Source organism: Diceros bicornis, chromosome 7 (genome assembly GCF_020826845.1).
Source record: "Diceros bicornis minor isolate mBicDic1 chromosome 7, mDicBic1.mat.cur, whole genome shotgun sequence".
Classification (NCBI taxonomy): domain Eukaryota; kingdom Metazoa; phylum Chordata; class Mammalia; order Perissodactyla; family Rhinocerotidae; genus Diceros; species Diceros bicornis.
Genome location: NC_080746.1, coordinates 72,126,496 through 72,154,473, shown reverse-complemented (window position 1 = coordinate 72,154,473; position 27,978 = coordinate 72,126,496). Strand labels below are relative to the sequence as shown.

The following is a 27,978-nucleotide window of genomic DNA, read 5'->3' as shown; positions in this document are numbered from 1 at the left end:
CCCAGAGAGGTGGAGGAAAGGGAGGAGGAAAATGGGGAAGAAGCCAGTTAATCCTTTCTCTTTAGCGCCTTCTTTCACTGAGAGAGTGTATCACGACACATGTGCTTGGTACCAAATTCTATTTCCTGGTGATATACTCTATTCGTGACTCAGCCTGGTGGTGGCACAGCTGGGAGTCTCTGATGGGCACAGTTACTCAGCTTGGGGAGGGATTTCCCAGTGCTGGTGAGAAGGAGTGAGATTATCATTTGTTGAATGTTTAATTTTGTTTCTGAAGTTAGATTGAGAGAAGAGGCCTATGGTCCACATGTGGTTCCTCACTGTCCTAGGCACTGGGCTAAGGAAACCCACAAATGGTCTTATTCATAATTGGGAAGAAACTGAGCAAGCTTAATATTATACAGCTAACAATTCTTCCCAAAGTAATTTGAGGATTTAATGCAATCCCAATTAAAATTCTGACAGGATTCTTTAAAGAACTTGATAAAATGATTTCACAAGCATTTATAAAAATAGAAGGACAATAATATCGAGGAATATTTTAAGGTGAAAGAGTACCTCCACTTCCAAGCCAGAAACCTGGCTTGTCAGCTATGATGCTTCTCTCTCTCACTCCTCCACATCCAATCCATGACAGAATTTACCTCTAAAAGATAGCTCAAATCCATCCATTCCCTGCACCACCATGCCCACCACCGCAATATCCTCCTAACCCATCTACCCATGCACCACCAGTCCCATCTAATGTGCTCTCCACTTAGCCGTCATATAAGGTCCTATCTCTCTCCTGCTGTAACCTCTTCAGTGGCTTTTCATTGCTCATCTCCCTCCACTCTCTTCTGTGCTCATTTTGTAGCTGCTTCTTATTCATTCATTCAACATTATTTATGGAGAGGCTTTCAATGCTCTGGACAATGAGCTAAGCCATGGGGAGATAATGAGCAAATTCAGACTTGATTCCTGCCAACACCCTAGTGGTTTTAAAGGCAAAAGACAATAAACATGAAAAAAAGATTCAAATGTGTTAGTAATTAAATCAATGTCAATTTAAAATTATAAAATTAATTTTTATAACCGTTAATTGGCAAAACTGAAAAAAAGTTAAATTGAAGGCTGAGGAGGCTGGGAGAAACACATGCATTTATTTGTTATTGGTAACATGGTGAATTGATACAAATGTTTTGGAGAAGAATCTGGCAAAAGGTCTTATGAGCCAAAAAAAAAAGGTCCAAATCCTTTGATTCAGCCGTCTTACTTTTGGGAAATTATTTCAAGGAAATAATTCAGAGGAAGGAGGAAGGGTGGACGAAGACGTAGAGAACACAAGTTTTTTTATTGCAGTGTTTTTTATGTCAGCCAAAGACCTGACATCACCCAAATGTTCAATAAAAGAACAGTTAGATAAGTTGTTTAGAGCAAGCCGATGTAATGAATTAGGACTGTGGAAACAAAATCAAATGCAAAAAGTAGGACACAATGTGTTCAGATGTGATGTAGAAACTCTCTATATGGGTGAATACATGAGGAAATGAAAGTATTGCCCAGCGTTAGCGTGAAGGTCTTGCACGTGATTGGATTTAATAATTTTTTTCAATTAAGTGATCCAGAGGAAAAGATGGCTGAATTTCATTGTAAAACTAACTTTGATGTTGTAGAGTGTATTTCCCAGTGGCTGTGTTTATATTTTAGGCAATGTGTTGTCCAACGAAAAAAATAATTGGGTCCTGGAAAAAATGTTCTTTTCGTCAATATGTATTTGTTAAATGGTGTTAAAACTGATGCTATATCAAAAATGGGGGGAGTTATGCAGTTTGCATTGTCGAGATTACAGAGTCTCTACGGGGTAGAAGAGACTCAGCATCTATTAGGCAACTCCCAATCCCCCAGCAAAGACTGGGCACATCTCCAACCCCTGGGACATCCCTATGCAGGAACACTGCCTGCGGAGTCACTGTGTTCCTGTAAAGAACACGTGCTCCTGGACCGCTGTTGGGCACAACAGACTCCTAGTGCTGAGGACAGACACTGGGGTGCTTGCACTTCTCCTAGTACTCCAGGGTCCCGGAACTCTGTTCAGGCTCAGCAAATCCACACACTCTCTTTCTGACTTCCAAGTTAGGATCTCCGCAGAGTAGGTCTTTGTACAGTGGGGCAAAGCTGTTTGGAATTTGGTATCAGTTGAGTCCATACTGGTACAGCGGGGCCTTATTCAAAGATGCCTTGTGTATAAGATATTTAATTTTACTGCAGAGGAGAGAAGATTGCATCGTGATAGCCCCCAGAGGAAGGCAAAAGGGAATCAGATCAGAGCTTTGATTTTGTTTCTGACACTCTCTGGCTGTGTGATCTAAGCCCTTAACTTCTTTGTGCTTCAGGTTTTTTTCACTTATAAAATTAGGAGGTAAAACTTGTATGATCCAGCCTTAAAATGGATTTTTAGAAATTGCTTGACTGGGAGTGTTTTAAAAGGACTTCACTATTTCCAGATGGCCAGCAGGGATTTATGGCATTGCAATAGAGAGGGAATGCCAGAGGTCATCTAGGCCATCCTCCTGCCTTCGTTAACTCATCACACCTAGACCCTCCTAGAGAGAGAAGTGTCATGGATGCAGAGAGTGCTCCGTTTTCCAAGAGAGGGACCCTCAGAAACAGCATGTGGAAGAAAAAATCTTGTATAGTGGTTGAGAAGAGCCACCTGCAGACATGGCCCACCACAAGAGATGGCTGAAAGCACAAAGGTACTGTCCAACCCTCCACGTGAAGTCCCATGTGAATTCACAAGGGCAAGTTACCCAAAGACAACTGAGGGCAGACAATCAGGTTGCCATCTTATGCATCGTAGAGCTTCTCAAAGTGTGGTCTACCGACCCCTGGGGACCCTGAGGCCCTTTCAGGGGGGTCTGTGAGGTAAAAACTATTTTTGTGACAACACTAAGACAAAATTTGTCTTTGCAGCATATTTACATAACACCGATGGGGCAAAAGCCATGGTGAGTGTGGGTCAAGGCAGTGGCCTTGAACTGTATTAGCAGTCAAAGTACTCCTCACCATCAGGAACTCACAGCAAACAACCACCAAAAAAGTCAGTTTCACTTAAGAATGTCCTTGATGAAGCAATAAAAATTATTATTTTTATTTATTTATCTCTGTACCTTTGAGTATACATCTTTTTATTATGCATGGAGCACTTCTCTATCTTGAAGTACTGTGATTGTTTTGAATAAAAGCACTTGCGCAATTGAGGTGCAAGCTGGATTAGACACTTTTATTTTCATAAAACATCATTTTTACTTGAAAGAACAAATGACAGACAAATTATGGCTATTCAGACTTGAGAATTTGGCAGACATTTTTGCAAAAATGAAATGAGCCTGTCACTTCAAGGAAAACAACTGACAGTATTTGTTGCCAATGATAAAACTTGACCTTTCAATCAAATCTTAGAAGTTTGGAAAACTTGTATCCATTACTATGAATTTGATAGCTTTCCAATACTTAAACACTTTTCTGATGAGATTGGAAGTGATATTAACAAATGTGATTTTTGATATTGTACAATGAAATGTCTCAACATTTGGATCATCTGCATAACTCAGTAAGCCAATATTTTCCAAATGACCAATGTATGATGTTACAAAATCATTCATTTGTAAAAAATCCATTCAAAGTGCAAAATAAAGCAATGCATTTTAATGTAACAGAGTATAAGTTCACTGGGATGGTTTTGTATACCACATTGTAATTATCCTTTAAGAAACTACCATTTACAATATATATTTGTAGAGTTTTGTTCTGTGTAGAGTTTTGTAAATATATCAAAGAAGATTATATTTGTAATTATCTGAAAAGTTTATTAAAATATCCTTCCCTTTTCCAGTTACGTATCTGTGTGAGGCAGAATTTTCTTCATAGAATTCAACCAAAAAAATATACCACAATAGGTTGAATGCAGAGGCAAACATGAGAATCCAGGTGTCTTCTATTAAGCTAGACATTAAAGAGATTTGCAAAACTGTAAAACAGTGATGCTCTTTTCACTAAATTTCTTTTGTTTGGGACAATATGGTTATTTTCATAAAATGTGTTCACATACAATGAGTTTATTATTGCTAATCCAGTATATGTTACTTTTTAACATTAATTAATAAGCAATATTTTTAAATTTCTGTTTTAACTTTTGATATGGTGCATATTGATGGACACAACCCATATAAACAAAAGTACATTGGAGTTCTCAATAATTTTTAAGTGTGTAAAAGGGGGCTTGAATTTTAAAAGCTTGAGAACCACAGCTCTGAGATCATGGCAGAGAAAGCAGTGTTTTGGATGAGTAATTGAGAGAGGTACTCCGCGTTCGTCAGTTTGCACAATTGTCAGGAAGTATCATGGCTTAATTGGGCTTCCTGGTAAGGGTTGGTTATCAAGACAAAATCATCCCTGGAGCAGCAAAAGGAAATTTATCTATTACCTAAGATTGGTAGAAATCGCTTTTGTGAATACCAAATTTTCGAAGTCCTGATTAGACCCTCTCTGTGCCCTTTCAATTGGCTCCAGTCCCCCAAGTGTACAAGCGCACCCCTTTCCCTCCAAGGACGGTCTGGCCCACACTCCCTGCTCAATGTTGGCATCATGACTAGATGTGGGCTGGAAATCTGCTCCCAGGTCATAGTGAACGCCACTCTGCGTTCAACAATCAGGACGCAGTACTCAGGAAGGCACCAGGCACTTCCAGGCACTAAGAATGAAAGATGAGCATGTTGTGGCTTTTGTCCTGGAGGACTTCTCTGTCTCATGGGGAAGAAAGATTCCTGAAGAAATAATTACAGTATGGTGTGATAAATGCTCTTTTGTACATAGTGACCAAATTTTTGCAACCAAAAATGAGGACACACTCTGACAATGGAACGATCCTGGGGGATCTGGAACACATGTCTGCTATATTTATTAAGAAACTCCCAACAGTTCCACAGAAATTCTGTATAGACTTGTACTTGATTTGGCCCAAAGACCCAGAAACAATGGTCTGTGCCATTTTTTTTTTTTTTAATTTCTGGGAAATAATAGCATCAGAAGAGAAAAGAGCAAGAAGCTTCTTAGGATCACAAACGATGAGTAATGGGCCCATAACATTTTATTTCCTCTGGGTTAGTGGATGGAAGGCACTGGAGGACATTTTTTCCAACATACTTGTTCCAAGTGGTTTTCTTCCCCCAGGCAGAGTCTAAGTTTGTTCACATAGGCCTCCCACACCAGCTGAATCAGATCAAGCTGAATCCCAGAGTCAGAAGAATGAACTAGTACGAGGCTTCTAAGATCCCAAGCCTTGATTACATGTGGGTAAAATTAAACAACAGCGCTCTTGATCTGCCAAGAAATGTCGGAGTCCCCTCTGGGTGGGCTGCTTGGGGACCGTGGAGGTTCTGGTCTGGACTGGGTCTTCTGAGTTCCAACCATATACCCTCTGCTCCTCTTTCCTTTGGGCTGACCCAAATCCCTCTCTCTTTCTCCCAGTCCCCTTGTTCTTTCCCAGCTGTGGCAACTCCAAAGCAAAATGAACAAGAATACCAGACGATGAACAGAAAAAGCAAGCTCGGTGCCACAGACGGACCTCCCGCCACCCACAGTTAGAGAGAATGGGCGACAAGGCAATCCAATCGAAAGCAGGACAAGGAGCCTGACGAATGCCTTTTCAAACCTTGGATGTACTACTTATACTTGACTACGGGCAAATCATGACATCTCGCTGATCTCCAATGAGCTCATCCAGAAAAACAGGTTATTTTGAGGATTAAACGACATAACATATGTAAAAATGCTTGGCACATGGTAAGTTCACTATTCATAGTTATAATTTTCACGTCTTTTTGTGTGATTATGTGATTAGTGTCTGTCTCCCCACTAATCTCTGAGATGCAGGAGAATGTAGGCTGTGTGTGTCTTGGTTCACTATTATATCTCTAGAGCTTAGCAAAGTGCCTGGCACATGCGAGGCATTTGTTGAGACAATTATATGATAAAAGGGAGTTCATACGGTCTTGATTAAAGATCTACTCCAAAACAGCTAGTTTGGGGTCTCCTGCTGCCTGGTGTCATGGAGGATTCCAAGGTGGTATCTGGCAACAGCAGGGACAGAGCGGGCTGATAGATTACCACTGCCCGCTATGGTTGAAGAAGATGAATATCTGTTGACTTTGGTCTGAGAAGTCAAGAGCAGGTCCCTTTTCCCAGCTATTTCCAGCACAAATAGGTCTACTGTATAATTCCTGGATAGAGTCATTTCAGGAAGACTGAAGTTACCAAATGTCTGACCTGAAAATAAGCAGCATGACTTCAGGAATATTTTTTTGAATCACAGATAAGAAAACGCTTAGAACAATGCTATGCAAAGAAGCTGGAAGCATACCACTATTATATCTGTCTGTCTCAATGAACTCACTTCCTGGGAATGTGTGTTTCGTGAATCAATTGGTAAGAGCGAGCAGACTTCTCATACTTCAGCTAGTGTATCCCGTAACCAGACAGAACTTTGCAATACGCTTTCCCCCAACCCATAAAGCAGCTACTCTACTCACGAGGGTAATCCTTTGGGTGTGTCTTCTCAGACCAATTCCCATAAAATGTGAGTCTGTACTTGGCAGTTCCACAGGCGCAGCAGTCTAAGATTGGTTTGTCAGTCACCCCATCAAACGTGGAATCTGAAACAGTAACGAAAGTCACCAAGTTAGGAAACAAATGTGGATCATTGATAAGGCAGCACCATCTTGGTCTCATCTTGTCCTTAATGCTTAGGAACAGACGATGAAGTGCAGATTTCATTGATTAATAACACCCAGAACCAGGTCAGTACTTGGGCTATAAAGGACTTTCTATACCTCTCAGTATGGTAACCATATTTTGCAAATAAAAAAATATCAGAACTTTTGCTCCAATAATGTGGGGAGACGTGTGGGACCAGTAAAGCAGAATATTTGGGATGGGGGCTATCTTGGGAACTAGACTTGGGCCCAGTTATCCTTTCTGGGCCCGAGTCTGTTTCCCCACCCCTCCCACAACAAGATTTCTCTACCAAATTTTAAGAAGACTATGCCTGTGTGTGTTTTCTCTAAGAAATACTCTCTGGGGCCAAACTGCCAGGACCAGAAGGAGCAGCTTTGAAAGAGAGCAGTGAACAAGTAGAGAGACATAAAGGACTGCTGAAAATTATTTAAAAAGAAAAAGATATGCATATATAGTCACATCACATCTTATCAAGCTTTCAGAGACTGCTGGGAAGGGTAGCGGTTTGGGAACATGTTCATAAGTTCAGGTTTACTTCTGAGCATAGAGGCAGCCAGGAAAAACTTAACAAGACTCCCTCTCCGCCCCCATTTTTAGCTGTGAATAGCTGATAAGTGGGGAAAGAGAGATTACACGAATAAATTCAGTATTTCCGATTGTCAAGCCCACATCCCTAACTGTGCATTGTTGCTTTTAGTCTGTTCTGCTTCCTGCAAGACGAAAACAATGACTACAGATGCAACTTGCTTCAATTGCTTTTTCTTTAGTTCCTCTAGCAGTATTAACATAAGTGTTCCTTTCTTTTTGCAAGTTGGACATTTATTCTTGAATATTATATAAATAGCAGTGACAAAGAATATAAAAATCTTTTGAAGTGTCAAGAAGAGCATTTTACAAATCTTCCTTATGGAATTCACTGGGTTCGTTTGGTTTGAATTTGCAAAATCAGTGATGGGTGGAAGAAGTGAATTCTGGGTTCTAGGATGGAGACAAAAGTATGGCATATTATAATAATAGCTATATTGTATAGAGTCCTTGTACGTGCTGATCTTTCCACATATTGTCTCACTTAATCCTAGCAATCCTAGGAGGTAGGTACTTTGGTTAACCCCATATTACAGATCAGTAAACTGAGGCAGATTAGGTAACCAGCCCAAAGCCCCAGGGTTAGTGAGTGGTGCAGGCAGAACTAGAGCTGAGGTCTTTTCGAGTCCAGAGGCTGTGCTCTTAATCTCTGCACTATATCACTCCAGGAAAGACCTTCTGCTGGATAGGTCTTCATAAACACCAACGAGAGAAATTTTTTTGTGTTTCTCTTTTTGCTTTTTCAAATGAAGAATGGTGCATTTAAAAAATTACCTCTTCACATAGCTCCAGGATTTCTAAACAGCCCCAGGGAAGAGATCTGTAAACATCCAAAATAGAAATCATTGTTTGGCTACTTTTTGTACCCTTGGAAGAGGCCAGAGCATTGCCTGTGCTTAGGAGCCACCTCCCCACTGCCTTATGCACACGAAACCCAGGTCCGATTCCTGGGTGAGCCGCTTTGACAGTTAAGGGACAAGCCCTGTTGAATACATTTCAGGACAGGAAGCTTAAATCAGTAACTCTTGAACATTTTTTTTTTTTTACATTTCCATTATGACCAACTATGCTGTAAAAAAAATCAAATTAGTTTTGAGAAAGGGATTCAGCGCTAACAGATACATGCTGGGCTTTCAATTGTAACTACCAGGCGCTGTTAAATGAGGCAGCAATAATCGCTCAAGGAACCAAAATAAGGCAAATTGGTAGCTTTATCTTATCAAAAGGGCTTTCAAATATAGGTAGTAAACTTAAAGATATATCCAGGAGTTCAAGGGAATACGCTGATAATAAACCTTTTGGAATTCCAAAGGAAAATAAGCTTCCATTTAAAAAATAAATTTCTAACTTTGAAACTAAAAAAGACACACTGTTTCCTTTACCAAGGAAAAGCCTACTGAAAACTAGCCAGATTTCTAGAGGGCAGGGATAACAAGTGTTAACTTACCCCGCTCTCCTAACCACAGCAGGGCCTGCAAGTACAGGTAACTTCAGGCCACACAGCATCTCCTGAGCTGCTCTCTCTCTGAATTTCTGCTCTCAGCCCATCAGCTTCCTTTTCAACTCTCGTCCTTTATTCTTCACTCCTCTTCTCTGTTCTTCCTTTTCTCATTATCTTTTCTTGTTCACATTTTCCTCTCTTCTCTGCTTTTCCCTTCATCTTTCCCTCCCTTTGTCTCTCTCCCTTAATTGTTTGGTGACATGGTATTAAAGTGAGCGTGTGTATGTATGTGTCTACTATAGGTCACCTATTTGAATATTTTATGTTTCTCTGTTCTTAACTGTATAGTAACTTAATGTTTTATGTTTCTTTTAAAAAATTGCCATTGCTTTTTATCTGTGCAGTTCTTAATTTTCCCCCTATGGAATAATCGCTTCAACTGGGAAAAAAATAATAGATATCAGTTTCTCTCTCCCCTTCCTTGATAGATTTGATCTGATTCACCAAGGAAGCAAAGAATGTAAAGACCTTAATGAAAGAGCTAGAGATAATTAAGTAGGCATACACATTTAAGAAAAATCCCTTTGCTCTATGCTTATAAATTAAGGACTTTTCTTAACGTAATCTGCTTTGCTAAATGATGGATTTCCTCATGAGTCTGCTCTCTCCAGGGATCACCTACGATTGCGCCTAATGATCCCACAGCCCGGATTGGTCCTGCTGGGCCTTTTTTCTTTCACAAAGTTGCCATTGGAAAGTGGTCTTTTCATACGTATGCGTGCTTAGTCATTTGATAGGATCTCTGCTTCAGAAGTGTTAACCAATAGAGATTTGTATGCCATTTTATTGACACTATATCTGCAGAATTTTAGCATACTCATGGCTTATACAAGGCTTCACACAACATGAGGACTGAGGCTTTGGAAAGTGCACTTTAGTTAACAATTGCTGGTCCGTACACGGAAGTGACAGCAAAGTGTCTCCTAAGAACCGTCAACTCTGGGAAATAAGGCCGTCCTCCTCTGACAGCCAAACTAACAAAACCATACCACAGTGGCTGTGATTGGCCATCTGTGGGTGCAGACCAAGAGGTGGCCTGTAAATGTGTGATCCAGAACACCCACAACTCTAACCCACGGGACCTCAATGTCATCTCTTATAGGCAGGGCAGGGATGGGATTGTCCTTTAGGAACCAAGAGCCTCAACAGTTGAGATGTTCCCTGTTTGGAGAAAGGCTGAGTGGACTTGCAGACAATTACATACAGGAAAGGAAAGCCCCAAACCCATGTGTGTTGAAGCCCACCTGGAAGCTGACCAGGGCCCTGGCCCACAGGTTCCAGCTCTCTGGCCCCTGTGGCAGATCTGACCCAAATGCAGGGCACCCAACTCTCTCCCCTTTTGCTCTTTCCATGCTCTCTAACCAATCCTCCACATGGGACCTACTTTCTGCTCTAGCTCATATACAGGGAGATCTATGCTTTGATCTACCAAAGGCAACAGTGTAAGCTACTGAATTGGGAGGTAGTCCCTTTGATAGAAAGGCAGTGGTTAAGGGCATTGGCTCCTAGGTTCAGACTCTGCTCTCTGCCACTAGCCGTATGATCCTGAGGGAGCTATTTAAACTTTTGGTGCCTCAGGCTTCTCATCTATAAAATAAGGATGATATAATAGTCTTTACCGTATAGGGTTTGTGCAGATGACATGATTAAGGCACGTGAAATACTTAGAATGGTGTCTGGCATGTAGCAAGCACTCAAAAAATATTAGCTATTATTATTACTTTCCCAGAAGACCTTTATCAACTTTTCTCTTTCTTAGTAGCTATGATTTGCTAGAATTGGAGAGGATTATTTCTTCTCAAAATGCTAATTGCTCTAAATGCAAATAAAAATTCTGTAAAGATGAATAGAAATGAGATAATTAAGATGTATAATTTTAGAACATTTTCTATTTTTATTTAGTTCTCTAACGACTTCTAAACACATTCAGATGTTCAAGGTCTTAATTTTTCATGGTAGGTTAATAAATAAGCTTTCAGATGTAGATAACAATAGCTAACACTGATATATATGTATCATTTACTCTCTGCCAAGGAGGCGTGGTACTACTTTACATATGTTAAGTCATGTGGCTAGGAAGTGCAGAGGCAGGATTTGAACCCAGGCCGGATCTGAATCCAGACCTCTGCTCCCACCTCCCCAGTCTACTTGATCTCCATGACATTTTTTAGAATGCCTTCAAACAAGGAGACAGCATTGATGAGCTTGCAAATCCTAGGACCAGACCCTTGAATGCAGTGAAATCACAAGGTCAATGCCCCCTTGGCATCCCTGTCTCCTGCCGGTCTTCCCTAGAGAAAAATCCCCCCATATCGCCCAGGTGCTGGTGATTATTTCTGAGAATCATTACAGACTTAAAGGTACACAATTGTGCGTTCCTTAATTAAGTCCTGTGAATTATTCCAAGGAGCCTCTTCAGAATAATCACTGTTTCACAAAAATAAGAAGATGACGACACCAATATAAGGTACATTATCTCCTACCCAGGGAATCAAGCTGAGTAATTAGAGCTTCAGGCGGATCCAATTATCCACAGCACACAGCCAGATTAAAAATCGGAGCTATGTGAGGAAGCAGAACCTGGAGTAACTGAGAGCCCAATCGTCTTAATTCCTGCGGCCGGATGCTTGGACTGAATGAGCCACCTTCCATTTATCTGACCCTCTCCTACTCGCGTGTTCTTACCTTGTTCACAAAGTTTCTTGGTCAGCGAGCCCTCATCTTGAAAATATATGATGCGTTTCTGTACAATGCTGGCCCTGTGGGGAAAGAAGACACAAGTCAGTGGGGAGGAGGGCAGGTTTAGGGGATGTCAGACCCTTTCTTGTCCACCTACAGCTGTGTGGCTTTGGGTGACTCACGCCAACTCTCTGTGCCTAAGTTTCTTCACTGGAAAATTAGCATTAATAATAATACCTACCTCATGGAATTGCTCTGAGAACTAAATGAGAAAATGTATGTCAAGAGTTCAGTATATATCTAGAAACCACTCAATGAATATTAGTTGTGCTGGTGGTAGTGGTGCTGATATTATCATTAAGGTGAGAAAGTGAACGAACGGCATTTTCAATAACTTTTCTCAATGGTTCGTTTTACTCTAGCTTCGTATTAAACTATTGAGGCCATTTATAGATCAACCACATTCAAATCAGAGAAGCATGTCAAATCCTCTTCCCGAAGGGGAAAAAAGGAATTTAAAAATATATTTTGATTTGTTCTGAAAATGTCATTCTATATCTTTCCTGAAAGTCTAGACGAAACTGTCTCCTACATTATGAACAAAGACAACTTCAGCTGTTCTCTCTCTCTTCAACTCGTCAAACACAGGATCTTAGAATTTGGAAAGAATATTTTGAGGTTGAAAAATGACTTACTTTTGGCCAGCACATATTTTCTCTTTAATCTAGGATTGCACAGACATGCTAATTCTCCTTTAACCCACTCGGCTGTTTATTTTCAGCTGGCCTCGCAGAGGTTGAATCCTGAAACCCAGTGTTCCAGGAATTTAAAAGTCTATAACACAACATTGAGACGGTGCCAAGGCATCTCAGGCATTTCTACTGATTTTCTTCAGCAATGCTACTCAGTCCAAAGGTAATTTCACTTTGATTTGCCCTATTTAACATATAAAGGGATCCCTTGACTCTATCACAGCTGACCACACTGAATGAGTGACAGAGTCACAGGATCTGCCCTGGGTCACATGATCTTAGACCCAGGAACGGGCCCATGTGTGCAGGGATCTGCAGAGTACAGAGGCAGTTTTCCATGGTCTGGGCCTAGGCCAAGATGACTTTCCAAAAAAACGTCTACTCTACACCCAGTCTTGCAAAAGGAATAAAATTCAGGCCAGCCTACAAATATCTTTTACAGTCTTGCCCCACCCAAGAGAGATGAGATGTTGAAATAAATGAAAGAAATATGCTTCCTGTCTACACAAAGTTACTTTGATCATTTGTCCATTCCATTGACCATCAAGCAGAAAGTTTCCTCAGGCCAAGAGAACACTCACCCTCACCCCAAAGCCAAGTAACAAAGCCTTGTGTTAGTCAGAGTATCCCATCATCTACCACAGTGCTTTTCAGAGTGTCCCCCACCAAGAAGTGCCTCAGGGACCTCCATGCAGGGCAAGGAGAAGGCCTCGTGGGAAGTATCCCAGGCCCCACACTCAACCAAAGTCTCCATCCTCATTTCAGCCAAAGCAGCCTCCTCCTCCATTTGTCTTCCTGTTGTATTTACTGGTGTCTTTTCAACAAAGAGTTGTTGGAGGGCTGCTGAGGGGCCAGACCTTGGCCAGGGACCCTGCCATGAACAAGACAGATGGGGCCACTTTCCATTCTCAAAGTTGACAGCATCAAACAACTAAATCCTCAGCTAATCATTTAACACAACCACCAGCAAGTGCTGAATGGAGAAGTCCCCAGGGTGTGGGAAAGTATACCATGAGGGTCCTGACCAAGCCAGGAAAGTCTCCCCCAGAAAACACAGCTGAACTTAGATTTGAAAGAGTAGGAGCTAAGTAGGCAAGTGGAAGGGAGACGCAAGGGAGAGGGCATCCTTTGTAAAATCCTTGAGGTGGAGAGGGCCGTGGCTCATTGGAGAACCTATGAGTCGTAAGCTAGGGAGGTGGTGTGAGACAAGCTGGGAGTGGGCGGGGCCACATCACTGAGAGCCTGCAGGGAGACCACATTTTACTCCAAGCTTGATGAGACATCTTTCTCTTGATGAGAAGAGTGTGTCCTGAGGAGCGAGAGGATCAGATCTGCTCTTTTAAAAGAGTTCTTGGGCCATAGAGTGAAAACAGGTTGGTGTGTGCTTACAGAGCTCCCATGCAGATCAAATTTTGTTTCAGTGAAATTCTCTTGCATACGACCTTACCATGGTATTCAAGGCTTTTCATAAAATTTCCCCCCAACACCCCTCTGGCTTCATTTGTTGCCATTTTGTGCCATGCTCCCTGGGTTCCAGACTTTGTGAAGTGTATCTCCCTGGTCTGAACAGCTCTTGCACTCTACTAGGCCGTTGACTCTTCTGTTTCCTCTCCCAAAACCTGCCTTTGCTAGCATCTGTAACGAATACTCTGACTTTTCTTCCTCCTTCTGTGACTATGAGAACAATAGCAAAGCCTATGATTTAAAGGCATGATCATGCTTAGAAAAATTAAATCACCCTCAAATTTTCCAAAAATCTGATTGTAAAAATTTTGGGGGACCAGAGATAGAAAACATGTATTTCCTATAAGATGTTTCATGCCTTGTTTTATAAAGGCTAAGGCAGCACATTCCTCTTTTTGATAATAGCTGTAATTCCTGAGCCCTTACCATGTGCCAATCACTGTGCTAGGAAGGCCCTTTGTGTACATTATCTTGTGTATCTTATGCTTCATGTATACTACATGTCCTCAAATTCTGCATTCGGAACCCTGGGGCCAGATGTGTTTTTGAATTTATAGGTTTTCAGATATTAGAAAGTTAATATGGCAACACACCATTATCATCCCCCTAATCAAATACAGTATTCTGTAGCAAAATCTAAGAATATTCATATTAAGTGAGTAAATAAAAACTATAAATAGCTTCATGTTAATTTAGGCCAAGTTTGGCAAACATCAAAATGCTCTTGTTTTCAGAGGGATTAAGATGAGGGTTTGTAGCTATTTTCACCTTATCTTACAGGTGAGGATGACCGAGATGCAGGGAGGTTCAGTGACATGCCCAAGGTTTTGAAGTTTTCCGTCTACCTCCAAAGTCCATGGTCTGTCTTACGCTCAGAGTGGTTGGAAGGATTAAAGATGATTACATGTAAAAATTGTAATTGCCCTGTGAGGTAAGTATTATTATGAAATATAACCTCAAATTAGTTTTCCTTGGATCTATTTTAGCATCTCAAGGGAACACTGTGAAGGACTGAGACTTTGGTGGGTCTCCCTGGAGCCCAGGTCATGGTCACCTGAAGCTCTCCACAAAAAGACTGAGCATACATCTCCACACCCATACTTGGCCAACCCTCTAGATCATGTCTTCTGGATTTCAAACTGTGCAGATCAAATGTGGGATACAAAACTTGTTCTGAGCTGACCCTTGTGATCTGGCCTCATCTCTAACCAATCCTTCCTGAGCACTCTATCCAAGCCATATCCTATATCTGTCTTCATGGTGTCATGCCCCCAAGGCCTCTGTCCATGGGACCCCTTCTGTCCTTTCTAGTGACTCCTCAACACACACACACACACACACACACACATACTTCAGTTACCTCTTACTCAACTCAGATGTTACTTCCTTCAGGTTGATTCCTTGACTTGGCACTCTTCCTGTGAGAGCCACAGCCTCTTGGGCTGCTCCTATCACAGCATTTTTAACCTGTATTGTAAGTGCCTATTTACTTCTCTATCTCCTGTGCTAGATTATAAGCTTCTTGAGAGCAGGAACTGTATCTTACTAATTTCTATAGACATTAGTATCACTGCAGTATGGGGATTCAGGGAGGAAGAACAGGGTTTGTGGAAAAGGAGAGAATTTGAGATTGAGCTGTCTGTAGGACATGATGGTGGTTTGTCTAGTGGGTAGTTGGACAAGGGGGCCTGTCACTCAGGAGAGATATGAGGGGTGGAGAGTATGGATGTGGACTCACTGGGGCAGAAGTAAGAGTGGAAGCTTTTGAAGTGGCTGATGTCACCCAGGGAAAGTGTGCAGAGACAGAAGAGAGTTGAGCTGAGCCCAGAACTTGGAGGAAGACCAACACTGCCCTACAGATATGCCAGCAGAGACCAAGACTTTGGTACCCTTGGTTGCAGAAGATGTTCTTTTTATTCCTCATTTGGTCAACTCCTGAGAGAATTTTATATCCTGAGAAAATTCATTTTACTTTGAGTCTATTCCCATCAAAAGTATAAAACTCAGCTGAGATTTATAAATCATATTATAGTTCAGAAAAATAATAGCTTTACAAGATGAGAAAGCTGTTAGTAAGAATTCCCTTAACACTTCAAAATGACAAATTTCTCCCATTCTGTGTTGCCATTTGGCAGTCCTGTTGCATAGCATTTATAGACTGATATACTGAATGCTCTCTCATCATCAGAGAGCATGTTAAGGAAATCTAAATTAAATTTCCCAGTATGTTAGCTTCTCAAACTTTGGAATATTGACGTTCTAAATAACTTAATCATTTCAAAAGTTTCCTTTTAACTTAAAGCAGAACATTTTCAGAAACAGTATCCTGAATCTCTTAGATGCTCGGCCCCTTTCTGTCTGAAGGGTTTATTCATTTGCTGTTCTTTTTCCTTGAGGAATTTTCCTGTGGGAGTGAAGTTACAGTTTGCTAAGTTGTGGGTTTGCTGTCTAGTGCTGGAAGGGCCTGGGATCCATGCTCTCATTGAAAGGGACAGGGAGACCTCAGAAACTGAAGGACTTGGAAGAGGTCAGGCCATGAAATGACTTAAAAATACACATGGATCCCCAGTGGCTGGGTCATTGTCCTGCAGAGATAATTCACGTAAGGCCCTTACTACATGCATGTTGCACAAAGTAAATATTCAGGACGTGGTAGCCATCATTGCTGCTGCTATTAAATCACCAGCCCCTAACTAGTGCCTGGCACATAAAAGTGCTTAATAAACAATAGCTATTATTGTGATTGATGTCAGGTCTGTCTCTTTGGCTTGTGGAGGGAGGAGCGAGGGTGCCATCTTGCTCAGCTGCTTCAGGTGGAGAAAATGAATAGCCACAAGGAAGCTCAGGCTGTGATCTCCAGACTATTTTTGCCAACCTTCTGCCAAATTCCAGTAAAATTCCTATTACTGAACATTTCTTGGAATACTTTACAAAATTTGTCTATGATCGCAGGGATGTTTTCCATAGAGATGATCCTGTTTATAACCAGTAACATCCACTTCTTTCGACCAATGAAAGAACTCTATGGGAGGACCCAGGAATAAAATATTAGTCATAGTGATGGTAATACCATTAGGAACTGAGGCTATTCACCCTATTTTACGCCACACGGAGGCCAAGTGCTAACCTGACCATGGTCTCACATTAATCAGCAAATATTTACAGAGGCTGGGTGCACTCCATGACCCAGACCCCTACCAATCTTTTATAAGGCTTTAGGTGGATCTCAGGACATGGAGCTGTGGCCAGGAGTTAACAGGCATCCTGGCAACCCATGATAATGTGCCCATGGGAGAAGAAAAGTGACAGCAGGCTCTATCTACAACACACACAAGAACTCCATGGCTGCCCAACAGTAAGGTTGCGCAGCCAGCAGTAAGGTTGTGATCCATGCTTGCAGTCACAAAGCTACAGATTCAGAGACTGGTACGGTCGCCCACCATTACTGCAAAGAAACAATTCTGGTAGCTACCAGGAGATTGCTCCTGCTTAATTATCCCTCATTCATAAAACATTTACTAAGCACTTATTTTGTGTCAGGCACTTTGTTAGGAGCTGAAAATTCAAAGATGAATGAGATGGTGCCTTCCAGTAAGCAGCTCCTAGTCCAGTGGGGAAAAGAGAGAGACAGAAAAAGGAAGCAGGGAATCAATGTTGAGCACAGTAATGGAGGAGCCAGAGGAGGCAGAAGAGTAGTGACTAACTTCGCCTTTGCAAATCTCCAAGAAGAAGCAATTATGGTGGCCCTGAAGGTCTGAATTGGGAGGGGGCAGTGGAAATAGAGAATCTAAGAGACATGTTGTAGGAAAATTGATCAGGTCTTAGTAACTTACTGGATCTGGGGCAGAAAGAGGAGGTTGAGTACAAGATATTTTATTTATTTTTTGTTTATTTAACAATTAAGCACCCTTCTAAGTGCTTCGTAAATAGTAATTCATTTAATCTTCCCAACAACCCCATGGAGTAGGCACTACTGTTATCCCTGTTTTACAGATGAGAAAACTGAGACAGAGAGAGGTAAGTTAACTGACTCCCTCCAGATAAACCCCATGACTACAGGGAGAATTGATGATGCCAGTGACTGAAACAAAAGACAAAAGGGGTAAGGAAGAATTTTTTTTAATTTTTGGGATTTTTATTAAGATCATCATAGATTCACATAGAGTTTTAAGAAATAACACAGAGAGATTGTACACTTTGCCCAGTTTTCCCTAATGGTAAAGTTTTGCAAAACTTCAGGATAATATTACAACCAAGATATTGACATTGATATAATCCACCAGGCTTGAGTCTGGTAACAAAATGGTGCGACAGGGTTAGACGAGGGCCAGTCCACACCATTCTAAAGAAACTGTGCCTACATCAAGCTGCCATCCTCCAAGACAGAACATTCCCAAATGACTCTCAGAACATATAACATAGAACCCCAACTGAAGAATCATCTACAAGTGTTAGGGTGACTCAGAGAAGGAAGGCCATTTCTGGACGGGGTGAGGTGGAGGTAGAGGTGGAGTTGGGGGAATTATTGGTGGGAATGAGGTCGATCAGGAGAACTTCTTGGAAAGATGGCATTGGAGCTAGACTTGGAGTCCCAGAGGCTGAGTCTGCAAGTAGGGATGGACTCTTTGCAGCAGCTAGAGTTGCACACCAAAAAGAGATCCTTGGCACCTCCACCATCCATGGGCCTCAGAAGCAATGCCATCTGCTTTGAGCAGATATCTTGACTTGAATTAGGGGCATCAACTCCACATAGGGCTGCATGTACACATGCAGCTTAGTTTATGACCAGAATCTGGCTGAGATGTCAGTTAGGTTCTTAACAAGACTACAATCCATTCCCAATCTTGTATCGTCACTGGAATTTTTTTTTTTTTGGTGAGGAAGATTGGCCCTGAGCTAACATCCGTGCCCATCTTCCTCTATTTTGTATGTGGGATGCCGCCACAGCATGGCTTGATGAGCGGTGCGCAGGTATACACCCGGGATCCGAGCCTGAGAACCCAGGGCCGCCAAAGCGGAGCATATGAACTTAACCACTGCACCACCGGGCGGGCCCCAAGGTCACTGGATTTTTGAAGCTCTTGATTCACATCATTGAACAAAGTTACATCTACAAAGCCCTCATTCCTATTTTAACAAAAGTTAGAGGAAAACTAATTTTAGCACTCAGTTTATCTCGTCTTAGAATGACCCTGGGGATAGCAAGCTTATCATGCTTCAATTTTCTCTTATTATTGTCCAATTTCAGACCTAATCTTTATCATACATCTTGTCATTACCATTACTCTAACACTTTAAATTTTATCCCCCCAAAATTCAATGGAAAATTAACGAGGAATTGATTTTCATATCATAAAAGAGACATAAAAAGAAAAGAATAAAACTGGATTATGTTTTGAAAGAACTAATTTAGATGTGAGAGGCATTTAAGCCAGACAGACATTCATTTACTCATGTTTTTATTTAACAGAATAGGTGCCACAAAGCTGTGTTAGGAATTGGAGGTACAAAGATGAATGAGACAGTGTGTGTGACACCAAATAGTTGACAGCCTGATGAGAGAGAGATATGTAATTTGATGAATCAGAGTACTGCATAGCAAGCAGTAGAGTCTACCCAATATCCATTCCGTCCATCTTCCATGCTTGTAGAACTCTCATTTTTTGAGGGGTAGTACCAGGTGAGCCAATCATTATAGTCCTCCTCCCACTTTCCTAGCTTTCCTTGCAGCTGAAGAAGGGGGCAGAAGACCCACATGTGGACTCAGTAACATAAGGGGAGGTTTGTAGGATGGAAGGGAGACCTTCTGAGAAAGTTTTGTTTTCCAGATAAAAGAAATGAATGATCCACTCTGGCCTGTAGCCTCTTTTTCCAGCCTTGATTACAAACACAATGCATGAAACAAGGCAGCCATTTTGTGATCATGAGGAAAAGGCCAAGAAAAATCAGAGACACTAGCCCTGACATCATTTAGCTGCTGAAACAATACCAGCAATCACCTACCTCTGGCCTTCTTGATATATGAGAAAAATAAACCTCTATTTGTCAAAGCTATCATTGGTCAAGTTCTTTAATGAATGCTGCTCTCAAAAGCATCACTAACTAATGGAAAAAGTAATGAACAAAGTATTGTGGGAGTACGGAAGGGGGCAGTTCAAAAGGTAAGGTGGAGTGGGTTCTGCTGACCCTGTATATCAGGCCAAGAGATTACACTGGGGAGCCACTGGAGGACTCAGGTGGGAGTGGGGGCAGAGACACTTTGTACAGAAGAGTCTGTGAAAAGGACATTCCGGATGAGGCCTTAAAAGAGGGCTTGGATTTGTTGGGTGGGAGGTCACGCTGCCCTTTGCTAGAACTTTCCATGGGGTGCAGGGGACAGGCACCTGTTCACACTGACTAGGAAGAAAGCAGCAGGCCTGCAAGTACACTCCAGTGTGAAGAGAGACATGGCTGTAAAAGGAGAAGGGGGGCAGGTGGGAGCCTGACAGGAAAACACAGGCGAGGGAAATGTTCTTTTTTCTCTGGAGGAGGCTGTCACATGCCTGTAAGCTGCGGCTGAGGAAACAGTGGAAACCCTTAGGGGTCCCTGCTGGATCACTGGCTGGAAATTTGTCATCTGTTGGAAAAATCTTAAATAAACTCACATGGACAAAATAAATAGGCTGCAGGATGTAGTCCCAGTTGTGGAAGCTCTGACAGGTAGGCAATTCCGGGTAGTGAACAGGACCATTTCTCCTCTCCTGTAATTGTTTTACACCAAACTATCAATTTTTTCAGCATCTTTTGACCCTTAACAGGTTCCTCCCTCTGGCTTAAATTATCCATGGCATTTCTTAACCTTGCAAAGAGATCTACGTCTAATCCTTGAGCCTGGGGGGAAGGCAATATTTCACAATACATCTTTAGGCCAAAAAATCTTTTTCTCTTAGAATTTCTAAGACACTCTCTTAGAAACATGGAGTTTGATGTTCCTGAAAACTTGCTTTTTTTTCAATCTCCCTTAGCACATTATTCAGCACTTTACAATATGCTTATTGGTACCTGGGGTATTACTGGTCAATGGAGAACCGATAGTTAGGTTCACTGTTTCTACAATATTGTTGAACCCATGATTCTAGTGTACAATGTCTCATACAGTTAAACAGCTGGTCAGTGCCCTTCGTTTTCCCCTCCAACTTGTTCACATCTATAAACCCTCAGCAGACTGTGAGCCCCTCGAGCCCTGGACTGTGTCTTATTCATCAGTGCATGCCTGGAACCCAGCAGAGGACCTGGCCAAGGCTTATTGAACCTGGGGTTCTTAATCTGGGCTCTCCAGACAGGTTTCAGGATGATGAAATTTTGTGTGATGTGCACAAGTGCATATTTCTGGTTAAGAGTTCACAGCTTTCATCTGCTTCTCAAAGGGGTTCCTGACCTTGAAACGCTTAAGAACCACTATTAGGTCTGAAATGAATGATAGTAGATATGTGAAACAGTATGACTGTCATTCCATTTAATAAAAATCTCCAACTAAGATATACGCTTTTTTGTCCTAAAGACGAAGGTTAAATTATTATTCCAAGCACCCAAGGCTTCAACTGCTTTCTCTCCAGACTATGCTCTGATCCGAAATAGAACCCGTCTCGGCTGGAAAACAAGAAATTGAAAAGGAAGCATTGCTCCTAGGTTTCTCGGGTGTTCCTTGCAGACTCCTTGCTGCTCCATGCAGGGCGTGGGTGTAATCACATAATCACCCCAGCCTCTAAGTTAGAGGAAATGCTGCCACATTGCAAACTCCCTCCCAGTTGGTTCACATAATCTGCAGTTGGTCCCACTCTGCCACGGCCGCAGCCACCTCCCTTTTCTGTGGGTTCCTGTAAGCCAGGACTGGCAGGATGGTCCTCTCAGGTGTAAGGAAACAATCCAGGTGACAGAACAAGGTCTGTAAGCACAGGTCATCTGCCATCTTTTCCGTTCCTCAGAGAGCCTCCCTGACTGTTATCTTGGGTTTTCTTCTGTGGAAATGGGAGCTTCTAGCAGACCTGTGTGTTGGGAGATGCTCGCTCCTCTAGATTGGGTTAGGAAGTGTGCAGAGAGTAGTTATAGTTCTTAGCTAGGGATTCATGGTCTATGAATGGGTTTCAGAGGGTTCTTGAACCCCTAAAAAAAACTGTATGCAAAATTGTAAGCATGTGCATTGCTTTGAGGAGAGAGTGTACAAGAACCCCTGCTCTAGATGACATGATTTTATATATAGAAAACTCTAAAGAATCCACCCAAAAACTTTTAGAAGTAATAAACGAATCCAGTAAAGTTGCAGGCTACAAAATCAACATACACAAATCGGTTGCATTCTATACACTAACAACGAAGTAGCAGAAAGAGAAATTAAGAATACAATCCCATTTACAATTGCAACAAAAAAAATAAAATACCTATGAATAAACTTAACCAAAGAGGTGAAAGATCCGTACACTGAAAACTATAAAACATTACTGTAAGAAATTGAAGAAGACACAAAGAAATGGAAACATATTCTGTGCTCTTGGGTTGGAAGAATTAACATAGTTAAGATGTCCATACTTCCTAAAGCAATCTATAGATTCAGTGCAATCCCTATCAAAGTTCCAACAACATTTTTCACAGAAATAGAACAAAGAATCCTAAAATTTATATGGAACAACAAAAGACCCCGAATAGCTAAAGGAATCCTGAGAAAGAAGAACAAAGCTGGAGATATCACACTCTCTGATTTCAAAACATATGACAAAGCTATAGTAACCAAAACAGCATGGTACTGGCACAAAAACAGACACACAGATCAATGGAATAGAATCGAAAGCCCAGAAATAAACCCACACATCTATGGACAGCTAATCTTCAACAAAGGAGCCAAGAACATACAATGGAGAAAGGAAAGTCTCTTCAACAAATGGTGTTGGGAAAACTGGGCAACCACACGCAAAAAAATAAAAGTAGACCATTACCTTACACCATACACAAAAATTAACTCAAAATGGATTAAAGACTTGAATGTAAGACCTGAAACCATGAAACTTCTAGAAGAAAACGTAGGCAGTACACTCTTTGACATCGGTCTTAGCAACATATTTTCAAGTACAATGTCTGACTGGGCAAGAGAAACAACAGAAGAAATAAACAAATAGGACTACATCAAACTAAAAAGCTTCTGCACAGCAAAGGAAACCATCAACAAAATGAAAAGACAACCTAACAATTGGGAGAAGATATTTGCAAACCATACATCTGATAAGGGGTTAATCTCCATAATATATAAAAAACTCATGCACCTCAACAAGAAAAAAAACTAACAACCCCATTAAAAAATGGGCAAAAGACCTGAACAGACATTTCTCCAGAGAAGAAATACAGATGGCCAACAGGCACATGAAAAGATGTTCAACATCATTATCAGGGAAATGCAAATCAAAACTACAATGAGATATCCCCTCTTGCCTGTCAGAATGGCTATAATTAACAAGACAGGAAACAACAAGCATTGGAGAGGATGTGGAGAAAAGGGAACTCTCATACACTGCTAGTGGGAGTGCAAACTGGTGCAGCCACTATGGAAAACAGTATGGAGATTCCTCAAAAAATTAAGGATAGGCCGGCCCCGTGGCTCAGCGGTAAAGCGTGCGCGCTCCACTACTGGCAGCCCGGGTTTGGATCCCAAGTGCGCACTGACGCACCGCTTGTCTGGCCATGCTGAGGCCATGTCCCACATACAGCAACTAGAAGGATGTGCAACTATGACATACAACTATCTACTGGGGCTTTGGGGAAAAAAAGGAGGAGGATCGGCAATAGATGTTAGCTCAGAGCTGGTCTTCCTCAGCAAAAGGAGGAGGATTAGCACGGATGTTAGCTCAGGGCTGATCTTCTTCACAAAAAAAAAAAAAAAATTAAGGCTAGAACTACCATATGATCCAGCTATTCCACTGCTGGGTATTTATCCAAAGAACGTGAAAATACCAATGCGTAAAGATACATGCACCCCTGTGTTCATTGCAGCGTTCTTCACAATAGCCAAGACTTGGAAGCAACCTAAATGCCCATCAAGGGGTGAATGGATAAAGAAGATGTGGTATATATACACAATGGAATACTACTCAGCCATAAGGAACGATGAAATCCAGCCATTTGTGACAACATGGATGGTCATTGAGGGTATTATGCAAAGTGAAATAAGTCAGAGGGAGAAGGTCAAATACCGTACGATCTCACTCATTAAGTAGTAGATAATAACAACAACAAAAAAACACATAGAGACAGAGATTGGATTGGTGGTTACCAGAGGGGAAGGGGGTAGGGAGGAGGACGAAAGGGATAATTAGGCACATGTGTGCAGTGATGGATTGTAGTTAGTATTTGGGTGGAACATGAGAACATGATGTAATCCATGCAGAAATGGAAGTATAATGATGTATACTGGAAATTTATACAATGTTATAAACCAATGTTACCGCAATAAACAAACAAAAAACAAAAATAAATAAATAAATAAACAGGTAAATTGTATGTGATTGTATTAAAAAAAAAAAAAAAAGAACCCCGGCTCTAGATTAGGAGTCATGATTTTCATGCCTGTTGGTACCCACCTGAGTCCTCTCCTTCCCCACACACAGGAAGGACACGCATAGAAGATTAAATGAAGGAATCCCTGTACAATTACTGCAGTAATGTCCTAACAGGTCTCCTCTCCTTGCCAACCCATCCGATTTACCTGCACTCTGCCAGGGGGTTAATCATCACATCTAGCACATTATCACTTCCTTTCACAGACTATTAGGCAGCAGGGGCACCAAAGTCCTAATTATCCCATCTCCCATCTCTGCCCTGCCCCACCGCACCCCAGCAGGGTCTGGCACATAGTGGTCCTCTCTAAACGAAGGTTCCTCTCTTACTTATAGATTACAGTCCAAACTCTTGGCTAAACGTCCACAATCTTAAACACCAGGATACAAGCTGCCTTCCAGGTCTGACCCCTCCTTGCTCCCCAAACTCTTTCCAACTACCTGAACTCAGCCCTGCTTTTTCACTGTGTGCAGAATGTGTCTCATATGGCCCCTCCTGGCTTCTGCTCGTGCTGCTCAATAAACCACAAACGCACTTCCGCCTGCTTTCTGCCTAACCACACCCCACTCATCTGTCACCATCTCACTGCTCCTCAGAATCTTGTTGACCAGGACCATCAGAAGTGACCTGCTCTGGGTTTCTAGAACATCTTCGATCTTTACCATTTATTTGGCATTTGGGCATTGGGTGGGTACTCTTGATGTTTGTTGCGCTTTGCTATCTTGCATTACCCTTTAACTTACTGTGTGTTTACTTTTACTTTCGACTGAATTGTGAGCTGTTTCCGGGAAGGGGCCTGTGGTACCCTTGCAGCCCCTCTAGCACTGAGCGCTGTGCCTTTCATGCAGGAGGCATCTAGGGTGTGTTGATCCGAGTTGTTTTCACATACTGACTTTACCTGTAATTCAACTCTTTTTCTATTCAACACACAGTGTTGAAGATCTACCATATGTCCACGATCTGGCAAGAAGCATGAACTCCTCTGTATTAGCTGTGCCACGCAGAGTGCTGGGGGAACAGCAAACAATGACTAGTCTGAGTCACGAAACATTTCCCATTGCATAAAGGCCAGTTAAATCTGCTTTGCTTTGTTCAAGCTAGGCAGTTTGGCTGATGGCAAGCATTTTTCTCACACGGAACCATTCGGGTTGTATTCAAAATCCTTGCACAATGTTGGGAACCAGCAGGATGATGGTATGTCTGCCAGGAGGCGGTTAAACCGAGGACAGAGCTTTCTTCATGGAAAAGACAGTTGCTGATTGCACTATCCATTTCACTTCGCTCATCCCTTGAGCTGACCCCTCAAGAAAAGACACCCATGGGCCTAACATTTTTAACTTACTCTAGGTTTGTCCCATGTTTCTTCTTTTCAACATCTGCGCCCCTCTTGTAGCATCCGAGTTCATCCTTATATCACATGAGCTGGTCAGAAGCAAGCCATGATCATACTGAACCCTACAGAGTTCTGGAGCAACAACATGAGACCACATGTAAGCCATAAAATATGAGTATGATTTACCCTGTTTTCTAGTCTTCCTCATAGAAAATACTTTCAGAGATAAGAAAGAGAAGAAAGGAAGGAAGAGTGTGAGGGAAGGAGAAAGGGAGGAAAAGAAAGAAAGACTGGAGATCAATACGAGAGTCAAAGGCAACTATAGATGTGTTGAACATGAGGGATGCTGGCAACTTCTGGATTGCTTTCCTGCTAACTCTGCCCCGTAGGGATTCCGCGTATGGAATGGTGCAAACTGGTCTGCTTGAATTCTGTCTTTTGGAAAAAATAGTGTCAGACAAATTAAGAGAAGATGGGTCACTTAGGCCCAGGTCCAGAGCAAAGGACAACTGTCCAGAGCACTTTCCTGCTCCTCTCTGGTGCCTGTGGCATAATCCCATTGTGACCCAGTGTAACTGTGGCTGATATGTATGCTATCCCATACACCCTGTGTATTTGTGCGATAAACTTCTGGCACTGAGGGTCCACTGTGCGTAAGAAATACTACATGTAAGCCTGCAGTTAGCAACATTTTCATTTGGATCCTGTTGGGCAATTTTCTTTGTTGTTGTCAGGGCTCATCAGCATAAAAATGAAGTTGTTTTGATTTGCTACTGTCTTTCTGCTATCAGAAAACTGTTATTAGGAAAATCGCATTAATTAGCAACAGCTGAGGAGAGGACCAGCTTTTTGGAGCTGCAGCTGCAAGTCTCTTTGCAATCTGACTGTTGCCTAAATTTTAACAATTAACAGAATAAATAGTCTCTGGATGTATTTAATCATGTTAATTTTGTTTTCCTCTATTTGTATTACTGTTTAGGACTAGTAGTTAATCTACATTAAATACTCTAATACCATTAGCATGTTTTAAAGCATAACCTCAGCTATCCTATTCCTCTATGATTTACCGGAAGTGATATATTGTTTAGCTTAATGCTAATTTTTTTGAACTTATGCAGGAAAATGAAAAATTAATTAAAATTTACCCAAAAGTTTGGCCTATTAATGAAAATATTTGATTAAACTGAAAATCTTATTCTATAGCCATGTTGGGTAATGGAATTGGATGGATGGATGGATGGGTGGATGAATGGATGGATGGATGGATGGATAAACGGATGGAAGGAAAGAAGGATAAATGAATACAATAACAAAAAAAAAACCAGATACATACATACATACGTACATAAAGCCTGGGATTTAAACCTTCTAAATTCTAATCCCAACTGGTTCATTACTTTTCTTTGTAATCACCATGAAATCAGCATGATAAAGACATGGTATAATAGAAAGACCTTTGTAGTCAGGCAGATCAAGTTTGCTCCTGGATCTACTTCTTCAGTGTGTAGTAGGTGAATTAGAGCCCGGAGCCTCAGTCTTCTGCCTACAAATTGGGGTTAATATCTACTTTACAGGACTCTTGTGAGCTTTAATGAGCTAAGCCAATATGGAAAGTGCCTAGCGCAAAGAAGGTGCTTGAAAAATGTTATCTTCCTTCTTCTTTCTACTTTAAACCTCATATTGCTATTTAACTTCTCACGTATTTATGCCTTTTTTACCCAACTAGTGAGTTAAGTAAACCCTTATGAAGGAGGGACTCTCTTGCTCCTCTCTGCACACGCCTTGACTGTGTTAGCCCACACGCCTTGACTGCCATCAGCTTGAAGAACAATAATAACTAACATCTACTGAGGGCTGACTATGTGCCAGGCACTTTGTAGTAAGCATGTTACATACGTCAAGGGTTCTCAGCCCTGGCCACTCATTAGAATCATTTGGGGGGAGCTTTTAAAAAGTATTGATACCCCGATTTCATCCCAAACCAAGGAGATCGGAATTTCCAGAAGTGGGGCCAGAACACTGGTGAGTTTTAAAAGCTGCTCAGGTGATTCTAATGTGTAGCCAGGGTTGAGAATCACTGACATAGATTATAATTTTGTTTAATTCTCCCATCTATGAGGTAGGTACTATTATTATCTCCTTCGCAGATGAGAAAAGACGAGGCACAGACAGACCAAGTATCTCGTCCAAGTTTATATAACTCTTATGCGGTAGAGCCAGGATTAGGAACCCAATGAGGCTGACTCCATGACCCATGGCTTCTCCACTGGGCTCTCCCAACTCCCACATGACAAGAAAATCCCAAG

General features: G+C 41.7%; 1 protein-coding gene across 1 annotated transcript in view; it reads right to left on the bottom strand.

The window, feature by feature from the left end:
* The window catches only part of SPON1 (spondin 1), a 249,381-nt gene that overhangs the window by 135,189 nt on the left and 86,214 nt on the right, over positions 1-27,978 (bottom strand). The window contains exons 4-5 of the mRNA XM_058546026.1: positions 11,549-11,622; positions 6,573-6,695 (exon numbers count right to left, since the gene is read on the bottom strand). Of these exons, the coding sequence (XP_058402009.1) occupies positions 6,573-6,695; positions 11,549-11,622 (197 nt within the window). The remainder of the gene's footprint in view (positions 1-6,572; positions 6,696-11,548; positions 11,623-27,978) is intronic.